At 42.1% G+C, this 24,054-nt stretch overlaps 1 protein-coding gene across 2 annotated transcripts in view; it reads left to right on the top strand.

The window, feature by feature from the left end:
* The window catches only part of LNX1 (ligand of numb-protein X 1), a 147,832-nt gene that overhangs the window by 91,090 nt on the left and 32,688 nt on the right, over positions 1–24,054 (top strand). For both annotated transcript variants that reach the window (XM_027836018.1, XM_027836019.1), the window contains exons 3-6: positions 11,793–12,028; positions 12,573–12,725; positions 16,746–16,948; positions 20,578–20,949. In XM_027836018.1, the coding sequence (XP_027691819.1) occupies positions 11,793–12,028; positions 12,573–12,725; positions 16,746–16,948; positions 20,578–20,949 (964 nt within the window). The remainder of the gene's footprint in view (positions 1–11,792; positions 12,029–12,572; positions 12,726–16,745; positions 16,949–20,577; positions 20,950–24,054) is intronic.

The following is a 24,054-nucleotide window of genomic DNA, read 5'->3' as shown; positions in this document are numbered from 1 at the left end:
TCATTGAGGACCAAAAGAACTGGTAGATATGATTGCTGAGCTTCTGTTAGTGATCCTTGAAAGCTTATGGAGACTGTGAGAAATGCTGCAGGACTAGAGAAGAGTGAGTACCTTCCTGGCTTTCAGAAAAGGAGGTGGGGGGAGGGGACTATAAACTCATGGGGGATAAGGAGAGGGACAGGATTTGTCATTTCATTGGTATAGGGAACTCTCAGGTGAGGAAAGTCCTCTCTACTGGTGCAGGTTGGTACTTTCTCTGCAATGTATAGTCTTAGAGAGTTGTCTAAAGCATTGAGAGGTTAAGTGAGTTACACCATGTTAAACAGTCAGTTGTCAGGCAATAAGCATATATTAAGCCCCTATAGTGTGCCAGGCACTGTTAGGTGCTGAAGATACATAGAAAGACAAAAGACAGTTCCCTGTATGTACCGGCCGCGCCGACCTTGTACCGGCCGAGCCGCACTCTCCTCCTATAAGGAGCAGGCTGCCAGAGTCATACTCACTCATCAGTCTTCGGTCCTCAACCGGATAAACACACAGAGACGAGCCATCGGGAGGCGCCAACGCCAGAGCTTTATTCAGAGGCCATCACAGCAAGCCATCACAGCAAGGCCAAGCAGGAAGGCCAGAGCAACAGAGCAGGAGCCAAGAGAGAGCGTGATCTGACCACGCTCGTTCCTAAGTACCTACTTAGCCCCTCCTCCCCAGCCCGCATACTAGCCAGTGATTGTAGGGTCAGATACCGGAAGGGGCTGTCTGAGTTTAGCACACCAAGGGAGAGGGAGTGACGTAGGAGGCTAGGACCGGATACAGGAAGGAGGCGTCTGGGATTAGTGCATAGACAGAGTACGTGACCTAGGAAGTCAGGAAGGACACAAGAAGGAGGCGTCTGGGGTCAGTGCTACACAAAGGGACCCAGGAAGTCAGGAAGGTCACAGGAAGGAGGCGTCTGGGGTTAATGTTGCAAATAGGGAGGGGACTAAGCAAAGGGAACTCAGTCCTCTGCCGTCCCACTCCCACGTGGCACCACCCCTTGCCTCAGGAGCACAAGCTCCGCTACTTCCTTGCACCCAGCTTATCTCACATAGCACTGCCCACTGCCTCAGGGCTTCTCCATACCCAGCCCATCCCAGTTCACCACGACTCCGCCTACCACAGCCCCTGCCTCGACTTCCAAATACCCAGATCTTACCCTAATCTTGCCACAGCGCCCACCTGGTAGTTGCCAGCATAGACAGTCCCTCACAGCTGTAAAATGAAGAAAACCTCACGCACATAACTTTGTACACACAAGCTGTAGACCAGATGAATTGGAAATAATCAATACAGCAAAGCCACTTGAATCAAGAGGGGTTGGGACAGGCTTCTTGTAGCTAATGGGATTTTATTGGGGACCTGAAGGAAGCCAGAGAAGCCAAGAGGCAGAGATGAGGAGGGAGGAAATTCCAGGTTTGGGGGACATTCCAGGCTTGGGGGACAGGTAGCAAAAATACAGCCAGAAGCTGGTGTTTCAGACCGAGGAGGTCTCTGGCACTAGATCAAAGAGCACATGGTGGGAGGAGTGGGGTGGAAGATATAAGAAGACTGCAAAAGGAGTGAAATCTAGAAAAATAAGCAAGGATTAGAAAGAAGCATTGCTTCATCAGTGTCAGCTCATGCTTTATTAATCTGATTTCCTTTTTTTATTAATTTATTTTAATTTATCAACAATCACTTCTGTAAGCTTTTGAGTTTTGAATTTTTCTCCCCCTCCCTCCCCACGTCCCTCTCCAAGATGGCACCCATATACATTCCTATTAAATATATTTTCACATTGGTGATGTTGCAAGAATTAGAACCAATAGGAGGAACCACAAGAAAGAGGAAACAAAACAAAACAGAAGAAAAAAACAGCAAAGAGTATCCTTCGATCTGCGTTCAAATTCCATAGTTCAGGGGCAGCTAGGTGGTACAGTGGATAGAGCACCAGCCCTGGATTCAGGAGGATCTGAGTTCAAATCTGACCTCAGACACATAACACTTACTAGCTGTGTGACCCTGGGCAAGTCACTTATCCCCATTGCCTAGCTAAAAAAACAAAAAACAAACAACAACAACAACAAAAAACCCAACATCTCCATCGTTCTTTCGTCTTTGTGGATAGCATTTTCCATCATGAGATCTTTGGAGATGTCTTAGATCCTTGCATTTCTGAGAAGGGCTAAGTCTATCAAAGTTAGTCATCGTGCAACGTGGCTGTTATTGTGTACAACGTTCTCTTGGTTCTGCTCACTTCACTCAGCATCAGTTCATACAAGTCTTTCCAGGTTTTTCTGAAGTCTGCCTGCTCATCATTTCTTATAGCACAATATTATTCTTATAGCACAATATTCCATCACCTTCATATACCACAACTTATTCAGCCATTCCCCAACTGATGGACATTCCCTCAATTTCTAATTCTTTGCCACAACAAAAAGAGCTGCTATAAATATTTTTGTACATATGGATCCTCTTCTCATTTGTATGATCTCTTTGAGATACAGCCCTAGAAATGCTATTGCTGGGTCAAAGGATATGCACATTTTGATAGCCCTTTGGGCATAGTTCCAAATTGCTCTCCAAAATGGTTAGATCATTTCACAACTCCACCAATAATGCATTAGTGTTCCAATTTTCCTACATCTTCTGCAACATTTATCATTTACCTGTTTTGTCATGTTGGCCAATGTGATAGATGTGATATTGTATTTCTCTAATCAATAGTGATTTAGAGCATTTTTTCATATGACTACAGATGGCTTTAATTTCTTCATCTGAGAACTGCCTGTTTGTATCTTTTGACCATTTATCAATTGGGGAATGACTTGTATTCTTATAAATTTGACTTAATTCTCTATATATTTTAGAAATGAGGTCCTTATCAGAGACATTGGTTGTAAAAATTCTTTCCCAATTTTATACTTTCCTTCTAATCTTGGTTGCATTGGCTTTGTTTGTGTAATCTAATTTCCTTTTTTGACAGGGTTATTAGACTGGCAGATCAAGGAAATGCTGTATATGCACATACATGGATAGATTCAGACTTACATATAGATTTTAGTAAAATATTTGGCAATTTGTCATGCTCTTCTTGTGGAAAAGATGCTGAGATGTGAGCTAGACCATAGGACGTTAGATAGATTCAGAACTAACAGAATTGCTTGGGCTTCTAGCTTAAATAGACTCAAGAAATACTCATTAATGTCAGCTTGGTAGGCATTCCCTAGGGATATGTGCTTAGACCTGTGTTATTTAACATTTGAATCAATGTCTTAGATGAATATATACATGGTGTACTTATCAAATTTTCATGACATAGAGCTAACTTATTGTAGGGCAGAGTCTGAATTTACAAAGACTTGACAAGGTAAAATACTGGGCCAGCATGGGATTGGAGCTAGAACGGTGGAGTGGAAAAAGCAAATCCAAGCTGTAACCTTACCCTAGTGGGCAGCGAAATGGTTCCTGGAGTTGGAAAGACTTATCTTCCTAAGTACAAATCCAGCTTCTGTCACTTACTAGCTCTATGACTCTGGGCAGGTCGCTTAATCCTGTTTGCCTCAGTTTCCTCATCCATAAAATGAGCTGGAGAAGAAATGGCAAACCACTCCAGTATCTTTGCCAAGAAAGAGTCGGACGTGACTGAAATGGGTGAACAACAGTAACATTTCCTCCTGTGTAGTGGTGAGCAAGTCACTTAATCTCTCATGGCTTTTGTTTCTTCGTATGTAAAATTTAGGTGTTAAAATAAATGACCTCTAAGGTCCCTTCTAGCTCTTATGATCCTTCATTAGAAAGTTAACATATTGACTGACTGGCTCAAGATCCCAAAACTTCTCAATAGGTTAGAATGCTGATGATTTAATAGGGACAAAATAATATCTCACACTTGGGCTCAAGAAATTAACTTCCCCACTATGAAATATGAAGATAGCAGTTTGAAAAAGATTTGGAGGTTTGTAATGGAATGCCAACATAAGTAAAGAGTAGGATTGATAGCTAAAAAGCTCATGCAATTTTAGGCTGCATTAAAAGAAGTCAAGTGTCCAGGACTAAGGAGATGATGGTCCTTTTGGACTCTGCCCTAGTCAGATGACATCTGTAGTATTGCATTCAGTTCTGAGTACCACAGAATAGGGATGCCATTTATATTTTGGAGAACATCCCAAGAAGGTTGGAGAAGGCCAGGATCAGTTGAAGGCTCTGGCCATGGTTAGCCTGGAAAAGAGAAACTTCAGTGGGGACACAAGAGCTGTCTTCAAATATTTGGAGGTTTGTCATATGGAAAAAAAATTAGACATGTTCTCTTTGGCCCCAGAAGGCTTCAGAACTAGGAACAACAATGGATGGAAATTTCAGAAAGTTCAGAGAATTAAACTTGCCCAAAGGAAAGATTTCCTAAAAATTATTTATCCTAATGGGGGAGCAAGCTGTGCTGTCAGGTAGAAGGTTTCCCCATCAATGGAGGCTTTTATGCAAAGGTCATATGACTCCTTGATGGAAGTTTTCTACGGCAGATCCTTAGGAGTTTGGGTCCATGTTGGACCAGATGGCCATGATTGTACTTCTGTGATCCTTTTTCAAACCTTTGGTCCCATGTTTTGGTTCAGAAAAAAGGTCATCGTATCCCTGGAGGACTGAGAGCACTGAACCAGTCAGCAAGTATTTATTAAGACCCAACTATGTGCCAAGCACTGTGCTAGGAATATTAGGATGATGAACATTACTTTGGCTAGATAGCTTTTTTTGTTATTGTTCATATCAAAGTCATTTTGGGTGCGTTAATGAATTTAAATTTCTGATTCACAAAGGAAAATGTGCTGATGATGAAAACTGATTTGATGTGTAACCTAATTATACACACACACACACACACACACACACACACAAAAACTGGACTCAAGCTCTGAGAAGTAAAGGGATCAAAGGGAATATTCTGGAATTAGCCAACATCGCTATGACAATAGTCTTTCATCCAGCTTTCTTGTGGGTAACATTCACATATTGTGTACACATATCATGTACAGAGCAGTTTTTCAGGAATACAGAACCATAGAATTTAGAGCTGAAAGGAACCGTTGAGAATATGTAGTCCAGCCCCCTCATATTACAAATGAAGATCCCCAGGCCCAGATGCGACTAAGGTCACTTTGGTAGGGATAGCAACAGGACCTGAGATTTCCTTGGTATATGGAACTCCCAGGGATAAAAACTAGCTTTACCAATGTAGGCTGGTGCCTTCTCCGCAGTTTAGAGTCTTAATTTTCTAGAGCACTGAAAGATTAAGTGAGTTTGCCCAAGGTCCCACAGCCAGTATGTGGCAGGGGCAAGATTTGAACCCAGTATTTCTGGCTTTGAAACCAGCTCTCTTAGCCGCTCTCCAACTCTAGTACTCCGTAATTCCGCTATACTATGTGAGTCTGCTTGCTGAACTAGGGTTGATACAGGTCCAAGGTACAGTTGGCTGAACTCTTAAAAGGAAGCCCCATCAGACCTCGTCTGAATTATGCCTGGGCTCAACATCTGCTATCAGCCTCCAAGTCTCATTAGCAATAAGCTCAATGGGCTTTGGTTTGGAATGTTGGGTTGTTTTTTTTTTTTCCTCTTCTCTAAAAGCGACCACTAACCCATGACCTCTTTGTAGCTTATTATTCTTGCTCTAATGAGTTATTTGTCATTGCTCACTTTGTGAAGAAGGAACAGGCCCCCTCACTCTAGAACTGCCAGGAAAGACAATTTTCAGAGTTGGTGCATTTCGCAGCCATGCACCAGAAGGGCTTCCTTAGGTTTAAAAAAAAAAAAAAAAAAACAAGAAAACAAGGGCAAGCCATTTTCCTTCTAGTTAGCCACAACCCTCAAGCACTTACATATCTAGAATGTCTGAGGTTGGAAATAGATACACAGTTAATTTATATCCCTAATCACAGTCAATACATATACATACACATATACCTATTTATATTGGGGTTAAATGACTTGCCCAGGATCACACAGCTAGTAAGTGTCTGAGGTCAGATTTGAACTCAGCTCCTTCTGACACCAGGGCCAGTGCTGTAGCCACTGTGCTACCTAGCTACTTCTATATGTTTTTGCATTAACCAAAAGCCATTCAAAAGATCTCCTCTCTTCCCCTCCTTCCTTTTTTTTTTTTTTTGCCACTGGATGTAAGCATTAGTCACAATGAAGGAGATAATTAGTGCTTATATGTAGTTGCTTCATAGATCACTTTGCCTGAGATTCCAGCTAAGCTTAATGGAAGGGGAAAGCCAACATTGCACAAGCATGAACCCTCTCCTCTGCTAAAGGTTCACTAATCACGGTTCTTCCATTCCCATCTCTGTTCTCTCACCGCAGCCATTAAAAATACAGCTGTGTATTAAGACCAGGAAGAAAGAGATTTCATCATTTCAACAAACTTAGCATTTATTGGTTAGGTGTCTGTTATGGGCAAAGCATGGAGCTAGGCACTTGGGGGTACGAAGATGAATATGGCATGATCTGAGTCACGAAGGGATTTCCAGTTTGAATAAAAGGGGCTGTTAGATGCATGCACCAATAATTCCAATACGACAAGGGCTGAAGAGAGGTGTAAATAAAGGGAGAAGTGCATGGAAAGGTTGCTCCTAGTTATATGGAAGGGTCTGCGAAGTCTGGGAAGGCTTTGTGAGGAAGGCTGTCCCCAAGAATGCCTTTAAGGACAGAAAGGATTTAACCATGTGAAGGTTATAGTTTTTCCAGGGATTCTGTACATTTACTTGAAAGATTGGAATAGGTTACATTGGCAACATGAGGTTTTCCCACCCCTTTGGGTTCATTCTACTATTTCTTAACAGTAGGAAGAAATCTGTTTCCAGCTTGATATTAAAATAATCTGGTTACCATGCTTGTGGTTGCCTACATAAAGAAGCAGTTTCTTCTAATAAGGACTCATTGGGGAGGGCACTGGACATTAAGTCAAGGGATTTGGCCCACGGGAAACGCTTAATAAATGCTAGTTGACTGCCTGATTTGGTTTAGTGTTGTGAAGCGTAAAGAGTGTTGGATTTAAAGGGAGATGATCTGACCAAATCCCATTGTCACCATTAGTTAAATGCCCACTGTCTGTCAGGTTTCTGCTAATCACCAAGGAAACGAAGAAAGGCAAAAGACATTCTCTGCCCTCAAGGAACTCACAATCTATTTTACTTACTTCCTATATGACCTTTGGCAAGTTATCCTGTCTGTGCCTCAGTTTCTCTATCTGTAAAAGGAGGGGTTTGGACCTGATGGCTTCTAAGGTCCCTTCTAGTTTGATATGTACGATCCTATGAATTCCATCTCTGCTACTTTCTAGCTGTGTGACTATGGGCAGATCACATAACCTTTATGACCCTCAGTTTCATCTTTAAAGTGTGCATAGTAATATCCATAGTACTTATGTCACTGGGCTGTTATGGGGATCCAGTGAGGGAATGTGTATGAAGAGCTTTGTAAACCTGTGAGCAATAGATAAAAGCCAGTTGCTGCTACTATTAACTACTGATGTCGACATTATCTTGCTGGAATATAACTTCTATCATGTCACTCAGTCCCTTACTCAAAATCCTTTAGCATCAAACAGTAGATGGAGGTGTGGGCGGGCAGTAGTCACATAAGGGAGGAGACCTTAAGGGCAGGTAGTGAGGCCCAGCTTCAGAAGCTGGGGTTCAGGAGTCAGACTCTAGTCCTAGAGGGACAAAGACAGTCTGCCGCAGGAAGTGGGGTAGCAGGTATGTAACCGAGGCAGGGACTTAGGATGCATTCCCATGTTCTCCCTTCCCTGTTATTGCCTCCTGGGAATTGCTGGGCACTCTACTGCTTTTCTCTTTCGTGTGTTAAACCTGCTTCTCTTCACAGTCTCTGGTTCAATAATCGGATCTGGAAAGTTTTCTTCCCTCCCCCTCCGTTTCTCAAGTTTAAAATCAATCCCTTTCTGGAGATGGTAGAGCCTGTTTTCTGAAGGGCCTGGAACCCCAGGGATTTGACACTGCCATGGTTTTGTAGGAGTGTATCCTTAGCATTCACACTTTCAAAGCCTGGATCCTTTTAACTCCTGCAACACCAAGAGAGACTGCCTCTCTCTCTCTTTCTCTCTCTCTCTCTCTCTCTCTCTCTCCCTCTCCCTCTCTCCTTTGATCACAACGCTTTATTTCCCCCCAACAAGTCAGGGCTTGGAGACTTCTGCCAGCCATCTGTCCAAATGGAGAAGTCATTCCCTGGCTCCAGAAGAGTATACTGTCATGAGCAATGATGCCCTCAGAAAAAAAAGGAATATTTCCAGACCAACTAAACAGTCTAGGAACTTCCCAGCCCCTGACACATGCATTACAAACCAAATGCTGTTGGCCTAGTTAGGAAAGTGTTCTGTTCATAGATCTGTGTGGTTTTCTGGCTGCCCAAACCCTTATCTCATTTTATTTTTCCCACCACACTGTGTTTCTTCCAACTTTGAATTTCCCACATCAACTATTTTGCTTTTTTCAAGCTAACAAGCAAATCAGTCCAATAGAAGCTTAATAATTTGGCCTAACAGAGAGAAAGTTGGACTGAGTTAGTGAAAAATCTTAAATATGTAATTTTTAAAAATAACAACTATAGTTTTATTCTTTTAAAATCCCTGTGGTCATTCAAACTACACAGGCAAAGTGTTGATTAGTATAATCAGGTTGGGGACATTTTATGGAGCAAAGATTTATAATAAGCATATAAATTATCAATGAAAGAGTACAGCTAAAGTTTATTTTATTTTAGTGAGACAATTGGGATTAAGTGACTTGCCCCAGAGTCACATAGCTAATAAGTATTACGTGTTGGAGGCCAGATTCGAACTCAGGTACTCCTGACCCAAGGGCCAGTGCTCTATCCACTGTGCCACCTACCTGCCCTAAAATTTATTTTCTTAATCCCCAATGAACCCAATGAATTTTGTTGTCAGGGTTAATTTACTCTGGAAAAGCTGTTCTAAAAATTTGTACAAAGGATAAACGGTCTGTACTATTATTATACAAAGTCTAAATTAGTGAGGGGTGAATTCAAGAGATTAAAAAAGAATAATAATACATTTTAATAATAATATCCACTTTTGAGAGATAGATGTTTTGGTATCTTTTTTCAAATCTGGGCAAGAGTAGAGGGATAAATTAACAGTGGAACTTAGAGGAATAACAAGAATGTGTATGACTTTGTGATGGAAAATGCTATCCACATCCAAAGAAAGAACTATGGAGTTTGAATGCAGATCGAAGCATATTATTTGCTATTTTTTCTCTCTTCTGTTGAGTTTTGTTTCTTCTTTCTGGTGGTTCCTCCTTTTGATTCTAATTCTTACTTATAATATGACTAATGTGAAAATATGTTTAATAGGAATGTATATGTATAGCCTATATAAGATTGTGCACCATCTTGGGGGGAGGGTGGTGGGGAGGGAGGGGGAGAAAAATTTTAAACTCAAAAGCTTATGGAAGTAATTGTTGATAAATCAAAATTTAAAAAAAAAAAGAATGTATACGACTCCTCATCCTGTCTCCTTATCCCTCTTCTTGAACTGAATCACTTCACTCCCTCTAGACATTCTTCTCTGCTGTTAAAATGAGGGTTGAAAAATGGTCTAGAACAGAGGTGGGGAACCTGAGGCCTGGAGGACACATGCAGCCAGCAAGGTCCTTAGGGCAGCCCTTTGAAGTTTAGATTCAGTCAAAGGGCCATACTTAAGGATCTAGAGGGCTGCATGTGGCCTCCAGGCCGCAGGTTCCCCACCCTGGACTAGAAGGTTCCATTCAGCTCTAATGTTCTATGATTACAAGGTTAAGAGGTTTCTTCTGCCTGCTCCGTTCATCCCACCATTCAACTATTTACAAGCAAAAGTCAAGGAAATGTTCATCTTTTTTTTTTTAAAAAAGCATAGTGCCACCTGCAGGAGCACAAAGTGCTTATTGAATTGATTTAGTATTAACTTTCACACTTACTAATAAGAGCAAGCATTTATATAGCACTTTAAGTTTTGCAAAGTACTTAATAAATATGATCTCATTTTATACTCACCACAACCCTGGGAAGTAGATGCTGCTATTATCCCCATTTTAGAAGTGAGGAAACTGAGGCAGAATGAGGTGAAGTGACAAGCTCAGGGTCAAACTAGTAAGCGTCTTTGAACTCATCTTCCTGACTGAAGGTCTATAGTACCACCTAGCTGCCACACTTAAACTGTTAGGAGCAAGGGGGAAATTAAGGGTTGGAGCTATTCTAGGACTGTAGAATTTAGAACTAGAAAGATTTCAAAGATGAGGAAATTGAGGCCTTTAGAAGTCAAGTGACTTGGCCACAGTGGCCAAGGGGATAGGGAAGGGAATAAACCTTTGTATAGTGCCTCCTACGGGCCAGCATTTTACAATACTATCTCATCGGTCTTCACAGCAACCCTGCCAGGTTGGTGCTGTTCTTATCCCAATTTTACACTGGAGGGAACAGATATTAAGGGACTTGGCCAGGGTTACAGAGCCGGTAGTAAGTACCTGAGGCTAGATTTAAACGTGGGTCTTCCTTCCTCCAGCCCTAATGCTGTGGGAGGCACCAAGCTGCCCTAAGTATTAGACTTGGGATTCAAACTAATTCTTGTCAATAGCAGTACAGTGTTCTTTCTTTTCCAACAAGTTGCTTCATCAGATACAAGAACATTTTTGAATCTTTCTGAATTGTACACGATTCAATGAAATTCAATTCAACAAACATTTATCGAGCACCCGCCTTGAGCAAGGCACTGGTTATTCGGAAACAAAACTGAGATAGTCTTTGTTCTCAAGAGTTTATATTCTAAGGGGCAGCTAGGTGGCGCAGTGGATAGAGCTCCAGCCTTGGAGTCAGAAGGACCTGAGTTCATATCCGGCCTCAGACACTTGACATGAGCTGTGTGACTTTGGGCAAGTCACTTAACCCTGGTTGCTTCACCAAAAAAAAAGTTTATATTCTAAAAGGTGGTGTGTGTGTGTGTGTGTGTGTTGGGGATGGGGGTAAAATGTGACGTGTACACAGATGAATATAAAAGAAGGTAAAAGGTTGGGGCAAAGAAGAGCTCTGCAGATATTGTTCTAGGAATCTTTGAGTTGGGAGAGAACATGTTTTCAGCTGAGGAGGGTCAGGGAAGGCTTCATGGAGGAAGTGGCCCACTGAGCTGATTTTGAGTACAGAATGCATAAATGGTAAATGGATATTCCCAATTAACCTGAGCCAGCAGAAACTGGTAATGGTGGTAGTAAACAGAACAAATCCACTAGCCGACTATTTATGATTGGGAGTACCAAGAGACAGGCAGCCACCCAAGAGTGACTCTGGGAAAAACTCATCAGACCACATTGGTTTTGCGGTTATTGTGTGATCTGGCATCAGAAGGAGGTTAAATATGGAAGCCCAGGAAGCACCTTGTTTATGTTTAGTGCTGTGAGGCACAATAGGATGTGCTAGAATTAGGAACTTGTAATAACTGGCATGGATCACTTGGGTTCAGGACTTTAGTGGTTTAAAAAAAAAAAAAAACAACAAAAAAAAGAGATGACCAGCTGGCCATGGTGCAAGAGACCTAAACATGCCACAACTACAGAAGCCTCATTATAACCCTAATGTACACTTTTGTGGGACAGTATAGACGTGGCCTTCAGAGTTAAATGGACATCAATTTATTTTGCCCATTTTAGCTGTGGGTTTAACAGAATGTTTACCCCTCAAACTAAGCCTTCTTCTCTCTTCTTTGCTGGCCTTAGCTGTAAAGGTGCCTCCCATTATGGCCTTACCAAGGACCGCAAGAGGCGCTCACAAGATGGCTGCCCAGAAGGCTGTGCCAGCTTGACGTCGGCGGCACTCTCTCCAGAAGTCTCTGCAGCAGCAACCATTGCCTTGATGACAGATGAGCCAGGCCTGGACAACCCTGCTTATGTCTCTACCACAGACGATGGCCAGTCAGCAAACAGCCCGGCAGACTCTGGTCGAGTGAACAGAGGTGAGTGGGAAAGAAAAGAATGGGACTCTGAGGAACAGGGTCAGTGACCTGGCATTGTCTCCTTTCTAACAGGATGATAGAGTCAAAGCTAGAAGGGCTCCAGAGGCCTTCTAGTTCAACACCCTCGTTTTGTTGAGGAGAAAAGTGAAGGTGAGTGAAGGAATTTGAACTCAGGTCTTCTAACTCCAGATCCAAAGTCATATGGATTACATCCCTCTTTCTAGGATTGTTACCAGATTAATCATGGATATAAGGAGGACTGTGTAGGATTTAACCATGGAACGGTCTTTTATGGAGAAGCGCAGCATTCTTGAATGGACAAGTGGTGAAATTTGTCAAATTCTCCTGGCCCTGGTGCCAGAGCTCTGAGGACCACTTAACGCTGACACCCCTCTTCTCCTCCAGATGCCACGAGATGCTGAGACACTGGGGAACCACTACCAGCCCTGAGTGTGGGAATAAATTAGTGGCATGGTCGCCATTTGGATGTAACTGGATTGTGGCTTTTCCCGCTTTCTTAATGCTCTCTTTTTCCTTAAAATAGCCCAGCACTTTGAGCGATCCACCATCAGAAGTAGATCTTTCAAAAAAATAAACAGAGCTCTGAGTGTTCTTCGGAGGACAAAAAGTGGAAGTGCAGTGGCCAACCAAGCTGACCAACCAAGGGAAAGTAGTGAGAATGCTATTGCCACGGAAGGTAAATATGTTCACCTAAGTTCCCAGCTGAATTGAGAGGGGAATCAGGATAAATTCTGCAATTCAATCCCTGGTAATGATAAGAATAATCATTTTGTTTGGTCATTTTTCTGTTGTATCCGACTCTTTGTGAGCCCATTTGGGATTTTCTTGGCAAAGATACTGGAGTGATTTGCCATTTCCTTCTCCAGCTTATTTTACAGATGAGGAAACAGAGGCAATTAGGGTTAAGTGACTTGCCCAAGGTCACACAGCTAGTAAGTGTCTGAGGCCAGATTTGAACTCAGGAAGACGAGTCTTCCTGACTCCATACCTGGTGCTCTGTCCCTTGAACCACCTAACTGCCCAAGAATAATAATAGTAGCTTATTATTTAATTAGCACACCTGTTTGTAAAGAGCATAAAGAACTAATATGCTTATTATCTCATTCCTCAAAACCTCCTTTAAAGTAAGAAGGGACGGGAATTACTATATCCATTTTATAGATAAAGGAAAAAAGGCAAAAAAGGGCTGGGATCCCCTCCTCCAGATGTCAGTCTGATACACATAAAAACAAGGTACTGAAGTCACATCCTTTGTGGTTTCCACTGATTTAAGTTCTCTTAATGTGGGGCAGTGCCTATGGTCAACCTTCCTCTACCTGGGAGGTGGGTTTCATTCATTATTACTTAGGCAATAGGGCTTGATTGGAGGCAGACCAGACATATCCTATTCCAGGGAAGAGACTATTATTCCCAGACACACCATATTACCTCAATTGCCAAGGTTGCATAAAGTGTCCAATAACAAAGTTAACACAGAATTTTAGAGTTGGAAGGAACCTGGGTAGCGTCTAGCCCCATTCCCATCCCAGTTTACCCAATCAATTCTGCTTGGGCCTTCCTATCAGAGGTAACATGCTCTAGCAACTACCGAATAATCAATGTCTTTGTTCTGGGCCCATCATCCTGTAGAATCAAGAGTAGGGCTGGTGACAAGGTGGAAGACACTTTTGCACATACAACGAAGTGAAAAATAGAGGGCAGAGTTAGGAAAAATTAATCTCTCTTCTCTAACCCCAAGCTTGTCCAATCAGCTGCCTCCAAATTGTACATATTTGTCACTTAGCCAGAGAGGTCTGTTTTGATTTGTTTCCCAAAGGATACACAGAAAATACATGCTGAGGCAGTGTGGTATAGTATATGGAGAGCTGGCCCAGGAGTCAGGAAGACCCCAGGTTCAAATCCTGCTTCTGGTTGCATGACCCCGGGTGAGAGAACAGTTAGTGTCCGCACGATGCCATATTCAATGCAAATCCATTCAACATTCAACATAAGTGTATGTCATATGCATGACAGTGGGCTAGACATTGGGAGTACAAAGACAAAACCAAGGAACTGCACATGTTTAATCTGGAGAAGGGAAGACCTACAACTGCCTTCAAGCATTTGAGGAGCTGTTATGTGAGAGAATTGTGCTGCTTGGTCCCGAAGGACAGACCTAGGAGCAATGGAGGCAAGTTGATAAGAGGCCGATTTAATGGCACACACTGAATGTGAAACTAACTTATAGCTAGGGCGTTAGGATTAAGAGCTGGAAACAAGAGAGATGATCTAGTTTTACTCCTGTATTTCATTGGGGAAAAGTGAAATGGTTGCTTGCCCAAGGTCGCAGAGTATCTGGCAGGACTCTACCCTAAATCTTCTAATTCAAAGTCCAAAAGTCTTTCTTTTACAATTAGGGAGGCAGAGAAAGGACTGTGGGAGGGGGAAATAGGCTGCCCGCATCTTGAACACTTAAACTTTCCATATGCAAACTCACAAAGAGAAAATTTCTCAAACCAGTTTCATAACAACAACAAAAAGTGGGAGGGGATAGAATCATCAAATATACTGCTTTTCATCTACAAAGTGATTTAAAGATTTAAGTTTAAATTGCCTAAATTTTGCACCAAATAAAGAAACTGAGGAACAGAGAAGTTAAAGTCACCATCTAATGTTTTACAACACTTGTTAATTAAATTGGATCAGAGACTCAGTCTGGAGTCCAAATTTTTTGAGACCCGGTCTTCTTCAAGGCACTGAATGGTGAATGGTTACTAACTTAGGAACCTTAGCTCTGCTCTGTATTTTCCCAAGAGAGCAGCCCACTTGTTATCCTATTAGAGAAAATGGATTAAGGTCATGGGTTTTGGAAATAGTGACAGACAGAGGAGTGAGTTACAAAGATCCCAGACCCATTGTTGTGACCTTTCCAATTGACATAATTAGTCAAGCCTCCCAGGGCAAAGGCTTGGCAAAATACCCTGTAAGTTAGAGCCCCCTCCTCTTTCTATGTGATTCTATGTACTCGCTGCTTAAACCAGCTACAGCAGGCAGCCTAGCTGTCCTTTCTGAAACCCCAGGCTTGAAGCGGCTCCGACATAGCTCTTCCTTAGAAATAGAAATCAATGTCATTTAACCTTAAGATTCTTGGGCAGCTGGGTGGTGCAATGGATATAGCACTAGCCCTGTAGTCAGGAGGACCTGAGTTCAAATATTACCTCAGACACTTACTAGCTATATGATCCTGGGCAAATCACTAAATCCTGATTGCCCAAAAAAAAAACCAAACCAAAAGCCACCTTAAGATTCTTTTCTAGCTTTAACAATAACACGCTATTTAATGCTGTCTGTGGGTACTTTGGTTCAAGATTATGGGACCACAGTGCTCAGAGGACTTTGAATGGAAGCAGCTAGGTGTGTGATGGTAAGAGAACCAAATTGAGAATCAGAAAGTCTTGAGTTCAGAGCTGCCACTGTCCACCATCATGTCCTACTTCATTCCTAAAGGTATACACAACCCCTATATATGTGTATATATGTATTTGCATGTATAGATTTATATGTATGTGCATATAGCTATATATACATACATATGCACATATATACACATTATTATATATACACATACTTTTTATATATACACACACACACATTTTTAAAGGGTATTTATTGTTATTATTACTGTTCACCCATTATGATTTCTTAAAGAACTAGGTCAGCTAGGTGGTACAGTCTGGGCCTGGCATCAGGAATATTCATCTTCATGAGTTCAAACCCGGTCGCAGACACTTACTAGCTGTGTGACCCTGGGCAAGTCACTTAACCCTGTTTGCCTCAGTTTCCTCATCTGTAAAATGAGCTAGAGAAGAAAATGCCAAACCACTCCAGTATCTTTGTCAAGAAAACCCCAAATGAGGTCGTGAAGAGTTGTACATGACTAAAATGACTGAACAACAACAACCATAAGAAACTAGAAATTTTCAAGGCAAATTTCTTTATATGATAATAGATTTAGAGCAGGAAGAGACCTTCCAGGTTATTTAATCAGACCTCCTTTTATAGTTGAGGTACAGAGATGGCAAGTGATTTGTTCAGAGTAGCACAGGTAGTAAGTGGAAATGTTAGTATTTTGAGCTAGAAGACCCTCTTATTCTCCAGTTGGAGCTCTTTCTATTGTGTCTCAGCACAGTGAATGAAGCTGTTTTAGTTCTAACGCCAACAAAGATTCTGTTGAGAGGGAAGGAGTGAAGAAAGAGTCTAAAAGAGAGGTGTTCAAGTCCTACCTCAAACAATGACTTGGCTATGTGACCCTGAGCAAGTCACTTCATACTCTGAGCCTCAGTTTTCTCCTCTATAAAATGGGAAATAAAATAACATTCACCTCAAAGGCTTTTTGGTTAGGATCAAATGAAAGAATATATGTAAAACACTTTGTGAATCTTTATACAAATGCAAGTTGTTATTATGCTGGCATTCACTCTTAGAGAGGGAGAATAATTGTCATAGCACTAAAGCTAGAAGTACAAGAAAGAAATGTATGAAGTGGATTAGAGGACAAGAAAAAGGTAAACTCCTTCTAGTCCTTTTGATAACCAAGTGACAAAACATATTTTAATGGGTTTAGGAACCTTGGAATTGAAATTGTTCCAGAAAGCCGAGTGATTGCTTTCCAGTAAGTCCTTTTGTCTTTTTTTCTCTCGCTTTTTGTGTGTCTTAGTTTTCCCAAGGTTATATCACCTGATTCCAGATGGTGAAATTACCAGCATCAAGATCACCCGGGTGGATCCTAATGAAAGCCTGGCTATCAGGGTCGTGGGAGGCAGTGAAACTCCTTTGGTCCATATTATTATACAGCATATTTATAGAGATGGAGTGATTGCCAGAGATGGAAGATTGCTACCAGGGGACATGATATTAAAGGTATAGAAATTGGTTGCTGCAGGGTTAAATTAATGAATTTAAATTTTCCTGTGTATTTCTATACAACTCTGTAAATTATATCTGGTACATGGTTCCTTTATGTGCATATCCTTATCCCTCTCCCTACGTCTTGATTTTTCCCTCTGCTTTTCTTTCTGGCTATCTATGATAGAGTTGTCATAGAACCACTGAATTCCAGAGACAGAAGAAACTTTTTTTTTTTTAGTGAGGCAATCAGGGTTAAGTGACTTGCCCAAGGTCACACAGCTAGTACGTGTCAAGCGTTTTGGTCTGAGGCCAGATTTGAACTCAGGTCCTCCTGACTTCAGAGCCGGTGTTGTATCCACTGCACCACCTAGCTGCCCCAGAGACAGAAGAAACTTGAGGGTTAGTGCAGTCCCACTTTCATCCTAAGCAGGGATTGTCTCTGCAACATCTCTGATAACTGGTAAACTAGCCTCCATTTGAATACCCTCAGGAACAGGAAACTCACAACTTCCTGAGCCGCAATGCTTATTTCACTTTTGGACACCTCTAATTGTTAAGAAGCTTTCTTTCTTCATTTCCCTTCTCTTCCTTTAATTAGCTGCAATTCATTTTTCCTTATTTATTGTTTTAATTAGAGGCAGCTAGGTAGCACGATGGATATGCAGTCATAAAAATATGATTCAGATACAGCCTCAGGCACTTGCTAGTTGTGACCTTAGAACAAGTCACTGAAGAAGGAGATAATCTGGTATTTACTAGATTTGACTTTGGGCAAGTCACTTAACCTCTGCCCATAAAAACAAGCGAGTGATCACGTGGAGGTCAGAAAAAACAATACAAGGACACCCTCAAAGTCTCTCTGAAGAACTTTGGAATCAGTTGTGAGACATGGGAGATACTGGCACTGACCACCCAGCATGGTGTGCCCACATCAAGGATGTGCTGTGCTCTATGAGCAAAGCAGAATTGCAGTAGCTCAAAAGAAACATGGGATGGGTGAATCTAGAGACATCTCTGTTCCAAATGTTCATGTGCACTATTTGTGCCCCACCTGTGGTAGAGCCTTCCCAGTCTGTATTGATCTGGTCAGCTACAGTTGGACACACTGTACCTTGACCCCAAAATAGTGATGTCACTTGGGTTGTCTTGGAGAACGAAGGACAACAACCAGCCTATAAAATGGGGATAATAATAGCACCTTCCTCCCAGGGTTGTTGTGACAATAAAAATGAGATAATATCTATTAAGTCTTTTGCACGGGCTATCTAAATGCTAGCCTTTATTATTGTTGTTGTTGTTACCATCATCGTTGTTTCATTAAGAGTTAGTTGCGTTGCAAATGAGATTGCATGCATGTAGTCAGTGAATACTTTCTGAGCATCCACTCTGTGCCAGTGGCTGTACTAGGTAATGTACTAGGAATAAGACCCGGTCTTGTCCTTAGGGAGCTGACAGTCTGGGGAAGGTCACTAGGTGAGAGGAATCACTTGTGCAGGTTAGAGGTACATGTAAACTACGGTATTGGAATGCAAGAATATAACTCGTTAAGTGCATAAAAGCTATAATTATACCTGTCAAACCTGAGATGGTGCTTTATAGTTACAAACACTTGTGCCTGTGTGTAAGTTTATAGGAATTCAGGGGAGGGAGGAATAAGGATGAAAGGAGAGCAGTTTGAAATGTCTTCTAGTTCTCAAAGCTTTCAGAGTTGTTCATTTTTACAAAATTGGTAGGAGAGGAAATAAATGGAAATAAATTTAAAATGCATAAATAAGTGCTGAGGTTCAATGGTAGTAGAGAACTCTATATGCAAAAAATAGTCTATATGCAAAAAAATTGTCTCTTTGTGAAATATTGTTTCTTTGATCATTATAAAAGGCATGAGTCCTGGTCTTAATTGGGTTAAAATTAATTTTTTGATTAAAAATGTATATATAGTAGCATTTCTTATCACAGGAACTATCTTGGAAAGTGGGACTTTCCTGATGACTAGCCCACTAAGGTAAACTCAAGGGGTAGTCATTTATCTCATCTGGTAAGGAACTTCCACATCCCCAATGCCTCCAAGATGGCTTGAGTGTGTGAATTCATTCCAGATGACTCTGTCTTGGCGTTCTTGGGGTCCCAGCACCCCCAAACCTCTTCAGCTCCCCAGTATTAGAAGAAGCAACATGAAGATGTTCTCTTGAGTACCGTGCAGCAAAACATGTAGCTTCTTGAGAGCTTTGGCTAGAGTTTGGAGACAGAAAGGTTCCCTGCGCTTTTAAATAAGCCATGCTGAATTCCTTATAGGATAGATGGCAGAATAGTTCCTCTTCTCCTCTGTCTGATTGGCCAGATGTGCAGTGTGTTGACTGTTCTTGAATAAATGACACCCCACCCACCCTCATTCCCTCTGATTTTTTTGCTGGGGATCCAGAAGATGTTCCCTGAGGGCACACACACACTGGCTGGAATTGGTTTATAATCTTCCTCTAATGAATAGCTAGCTGCCAGGAAAAGAAGTCTCACTAATATTAGGGAAATCCAGGACACTTGTTTCTTCTTTGTCATGGTTTCAACCTCGGGAGAACTGAGCTACAGAGCTGCTGTGAAATTGTTTTCTTCCAGAGTCATGAGGAACTTTCAGGGGGGCAACCTCTTGGCCAGGGACTGTTTGGAAAAGAGTAATTCAAACCAGAAAGCCCCATCAAGCCTTATTATTGTACTGCGGGGTTGGGCATATTTTCAGTCCCTTTAAATGGCATTTCCAAATGTTCTAATGTTGTGTAGGATATGTATGGAAGCTCTTATTTACTTCAGTTTGATTTAAACACTGCAAAAATTTCTCTGTGAGTAGAAGAAAAAAAAAACAAAACAGTGAGAAAGGAAGACTTATCACATTTCTTTAGACCCAGCATAGAGTTTCACTGAAATGAGTAAAAACTCAAGTGCAAACTCAAAGCAGCTAGGTGGTCCAGTGAGTGGATAGAGTGCTGGGCCTGGAGTCAGGAAGTTCTCAGTTTAGACAGGTGTCTAAGGTAGCTGGGTGACCTTAGGCAAGTCACTTAACCCTGTTTGCCTCAGTTTCCTCATCTGTAAAATGACCTCAAGAAGGAAATGGCAAACCACTACGGTATTTTTGCCAAGAAAACCCTAAATAAGGCCATGAAGAGTCAGGCATGACCAAACAACAACAACTAGTAGTAGAAAGGCGCTATGACAGGCTTTAGAGAGCTACAAATGAGAAACAGTCTCTGCTGTCAAAATACTTGTTTTCTTGAACTGGAAAATTTCTTTTCTTGTCTTTTTTTTTTTTTTTTGGCTAGACAATGGGGTTAAGTGACTTGCCCAGGGTCACACAGCTAGTAAGTGTTATGTGTCTGAGGCTGGATTTGAACTCAGATCCTCCTGAATACAGGGCCGGTGCTCTACCCACTGTGCCACCTAGCTGACCCTCAAAATACTTGTTTTCTACTGAGGAACGTGCACGAGATAAGTACAACATGATCTGGATTGAGAAGAGAGCAATGACAATTGTGTGTAGGGTGGAGGTGGGGATTTCCCTATGCCCATGCCTAGTTTAAAAAAAAAAAAAAAGAAAAAGAAAAACAGACTGAGCGCTTGTGGGCCCTGCCCTGACTCTGGTTCCTCCCCTTTAGGTCAATGGCATGGACATCAGTAGCGTGCCTCACAACTACGCCCTGAGCCTCCTGAGGCAGCCTTGCCAGGTGCTCCGGCTGACAGTCCTGAGGGAGCAAAGGTACCGCAGCAGGACCGTTGGAGTGGCCCTGGAGACTCAGAGCCCCCGAGATGACAGTTTTCACGTGATCTTGAACAAAAGCAGCCCCGAAGAGCAGCTCGGGATCAAACTAGTACGCAGGGTGGACGAACCCGGGGTGTTCATTTTCAACTTGCTGGATGGCGGTGTCGCTGACCGGCATGGCCAGCTGGAGGAGAATGACCGGGTGTTAGCCATTAACGGACACGACCTGCGGTATGGTAGCCCAGAAAGGGCTGCCCAGCTGATCCAGGTGGGTCATGGTGGCCTCGGATCACTATCTGAACCTGCCTAGTCCCTTTGAAACCTGTCATCAATACCCTTCCATCCCAGCCCCATCCCTGTTACCGCCACACAGGATTGGTTGCGACTTTTTAGGGGAGAAAAGGTTGACAGGTTACTATTTATACAGGTTTTATCCAAGTAATATTGCTGTGAATGTTACTCATAGGAGTGCTGGGAATTGCCCAGTTATCACAATTATTAATCCATCTGATAATGGATATTGGGCGGAGTCGTGTCCTGAAAAGAGAGCATGAAACATGGGTTCATATCCTGGATCTAACATTAGCTATGAGTCATGAGCAAGTCAGTTCTTTGAAACTCAATTTTCTCACCTGTGAAATGAGGATAATAATATTTGTACTGTTTACCTCACGGGGATGCTGTGAGGGAGTGTTTTGTCAATTATAAAGTGTTGTAGAAAGGTGAGTTATTATTATAATTGTTGTTATTATTTTTAACTGGTCCTGTGATTTCATTGGCATAGACAAGTTCTGATGAGGATTCTCCCTCTATCAAGGTAAATTGGCACCTGTTCTGCAATTAATAGTGTTAGAAAGTTGATTTGAAACACTGAGAGCTTACAGGACTCTCCTAGAGACAGCCAACCAGTATATGCCAGGGGAAGGCCTTCGTGACTCCCAGACCTGTTCTCTATCCGCTACAGCATTCTCTAATGCCGTATTAGCACCTGGAAGGTATATCACAATACAGAGGTATTCACATCATTAAGTTCAGCGAGGCCTGGCTTTTACCTTAGTGACAACTAAGATACAATAGACACTAACCTGTATGCTCCAGGATCCCTAAGTATTTCAGCCCATTCTTGGAATGTCTGAGGCAAGAAAACCCCTATGCAACCCCTTCTGGGAGTGCTGGGGACCCAGACTACTTTAAGGTAGGACTAAGTCCTTAGGTTCCCTTTGGATGAGCCTTTTCTGGAGCAGATGGGAGCCTCATAAGGATGTCACCCGCTCTACTCATTCCTCTGTTCCTACCCTACCTGCACCCACTAGCATGCCCAGAGTAGCACTGAAACAATTGTTTGCTTCATCAGGCAAACCACAGATCTCATGTTGGCTCAGAGTTCCTGGCCTTGAACCTATATGGGATGGATATAGCTGAGGATATAATGAGGGTTGCTGATATTTGCTGTTCCTACCTTTTTGCTATATATCCACCCTTTCTAGATGTGTTGGTACCATTATAATTTTGTAGACTGTGCGAAAGCATTCCTGTAAAGTTCCCCATAGGAAATCCAATCTGAGGGCTTGGATTTTAAATTGTAGTTAGTAATATCTTGAGTTTATAAAATCATAGAAGAACCTGAGAAGATTGTCAGTAATTCAGCACCATTTATTGAGAGACCAGCACACTATGAGGAGTTATGGCAGAATGTAATCCCCAACCTCAAGGAGTATTTCCTCTAATTATGTTCAAGGAAGGCCCCTGCCTTAGGCTCCTGCTCTCCTCTGAGGCATTGATGATGCTTCATTTATATTAGTTCATCTGAACTCACATTCAGGGCAACTAAAGGATATCTAGTGATAGTTCTATTTCAGTGATGGGGAAATCTAGTCAAGGAGAGGTGAGGTGATTTACCTGACACCCCATGACTCACTCTTTCCTGCCCTTGGCATTAAAGAGGAGCAAACCTGAGCCGTGCTGCTCATCTTCTCACTGTCTCAATACAATTCTCACCCCGCTCTGTGCACCATGACAGACGCTCACACTGTGGGACAAACATAGAGTGAAGCCAGAATCGTTCCCTTTTTGATGGCAAATGGTTTACTCTGGCAGTAATGAAGCTGTCCCATGTCAGCTCCACCCCCCCCTCCCCCCAGGGATTTCTTATGAAGTCATTTGCCAAGAGTGTCAGCCGTGAATCCTCTTTTACATGCCATTTGTCCCCATGGCAGCCTGTAGATTTTCCTTCTTTCTCTGAGGCCCCAAGGCTTTGAAGGCTCCTTGGAAAGCCTTTAACACAGCTGGCTAAACATCTTTGAAATAAAGCCCTATTTGCATTCGATGAGGATGGGCATCTCAAATGTTGGTACCATTTCACAGGCGTGTAACATAGGCCAAATGCATGAAAATATTCACTCATGGAAAAGGAGGAAGCCATTCTGATTTTCTTTATGTTAAGGTTACACATGCTGTGATGTTAAATTAAGGGAAAAAAACATATGACCACAAACTATCTCTAGGCCTTCTAGTTGTTAGACTCTGTTTTAGGTCTTTCAGCTTCATCTGCACCAAATCCAGTGCATTTTAAATTTTAGGAGGAAAAAAAAACAGCATCTCAGATATAATACTCAGATAACTGAGTTTGCTGAGACAACTCACTAACTGTGTCAGTTGAAAAGATCTTAATTGAATTCAGGATTTTTCCTCTTGTTAACAGAGAGGCAAAAAAAAAAACAACAACTCTACTCCAAGGAGGTTCATTTATGAAATGAAATCTTGCCTAACAATGGGAATTTCTAAAAAACATTTCCTTTTGCTTACTAAACAGAACCAATTTGCTTTATAAGCAGAACAAGAGTGGGCTGGGGAAGATCCCACCAAAAAGCTGGTTGGGGAAGAAATGGAAAAAATGGAACACTATTGAAAAAACCCAACTAAGCCCTTGCTAATTCTAAAATGTGGATATTTTTACGATTCTTGTAATATACAACAGGCCAGGATGGAGGTGGGGGAGAGGGGGATGGAATTAAACAGACTGCCCCCCATCAAAGGGAGAAGGTCAAATTTCCAACCAATCCCCAGCCAGCCTTGGCCTGATGTGTGTACTCCATGAATCACATTTGCCTAGCAGAAGAATTCCCAGACAGCATGGCCTTTTGGTCATGTTTTCTCTTAAGGTACCACGCACTCTGGTTCTTTCCACATGATTTCAGGGAAGAGTTATTACAGAAGAAGCCACAAATGTTTTGAATTGGACAGACTTTACAAATGTTGGGTCTTAACATCTGCTTACTCAACAGCAGCTCTCGATTTGCCAGACCCCAAATATTGGGCCCAGAGTAAAGCAGAGCTCCATCATGAGAGGACCAAGGGTTTCAAGTATTTGCAA

The sequence above is a fragment of the Vombatus ursinus genome, unplaced genomic scaffold (genome assembly GCF_900497805.2).
Source record: "Vombatus ursinus unplaced genomic scaffold, bare-nosed wombat genome assembly UNPS02014818.1, whole genome shotgun sequence".
NCBI lineage: Eukaryota > Metazoa > Chordata > Mammalia > Diprotodontia > Vombatidae > Vombatus > Vombatus ursinus.
The sequence above is the reverse complement of the archived record's forward strand: the minus strand, read 5'-3'. Positions and strand labels throughout refer to the sequence as shown.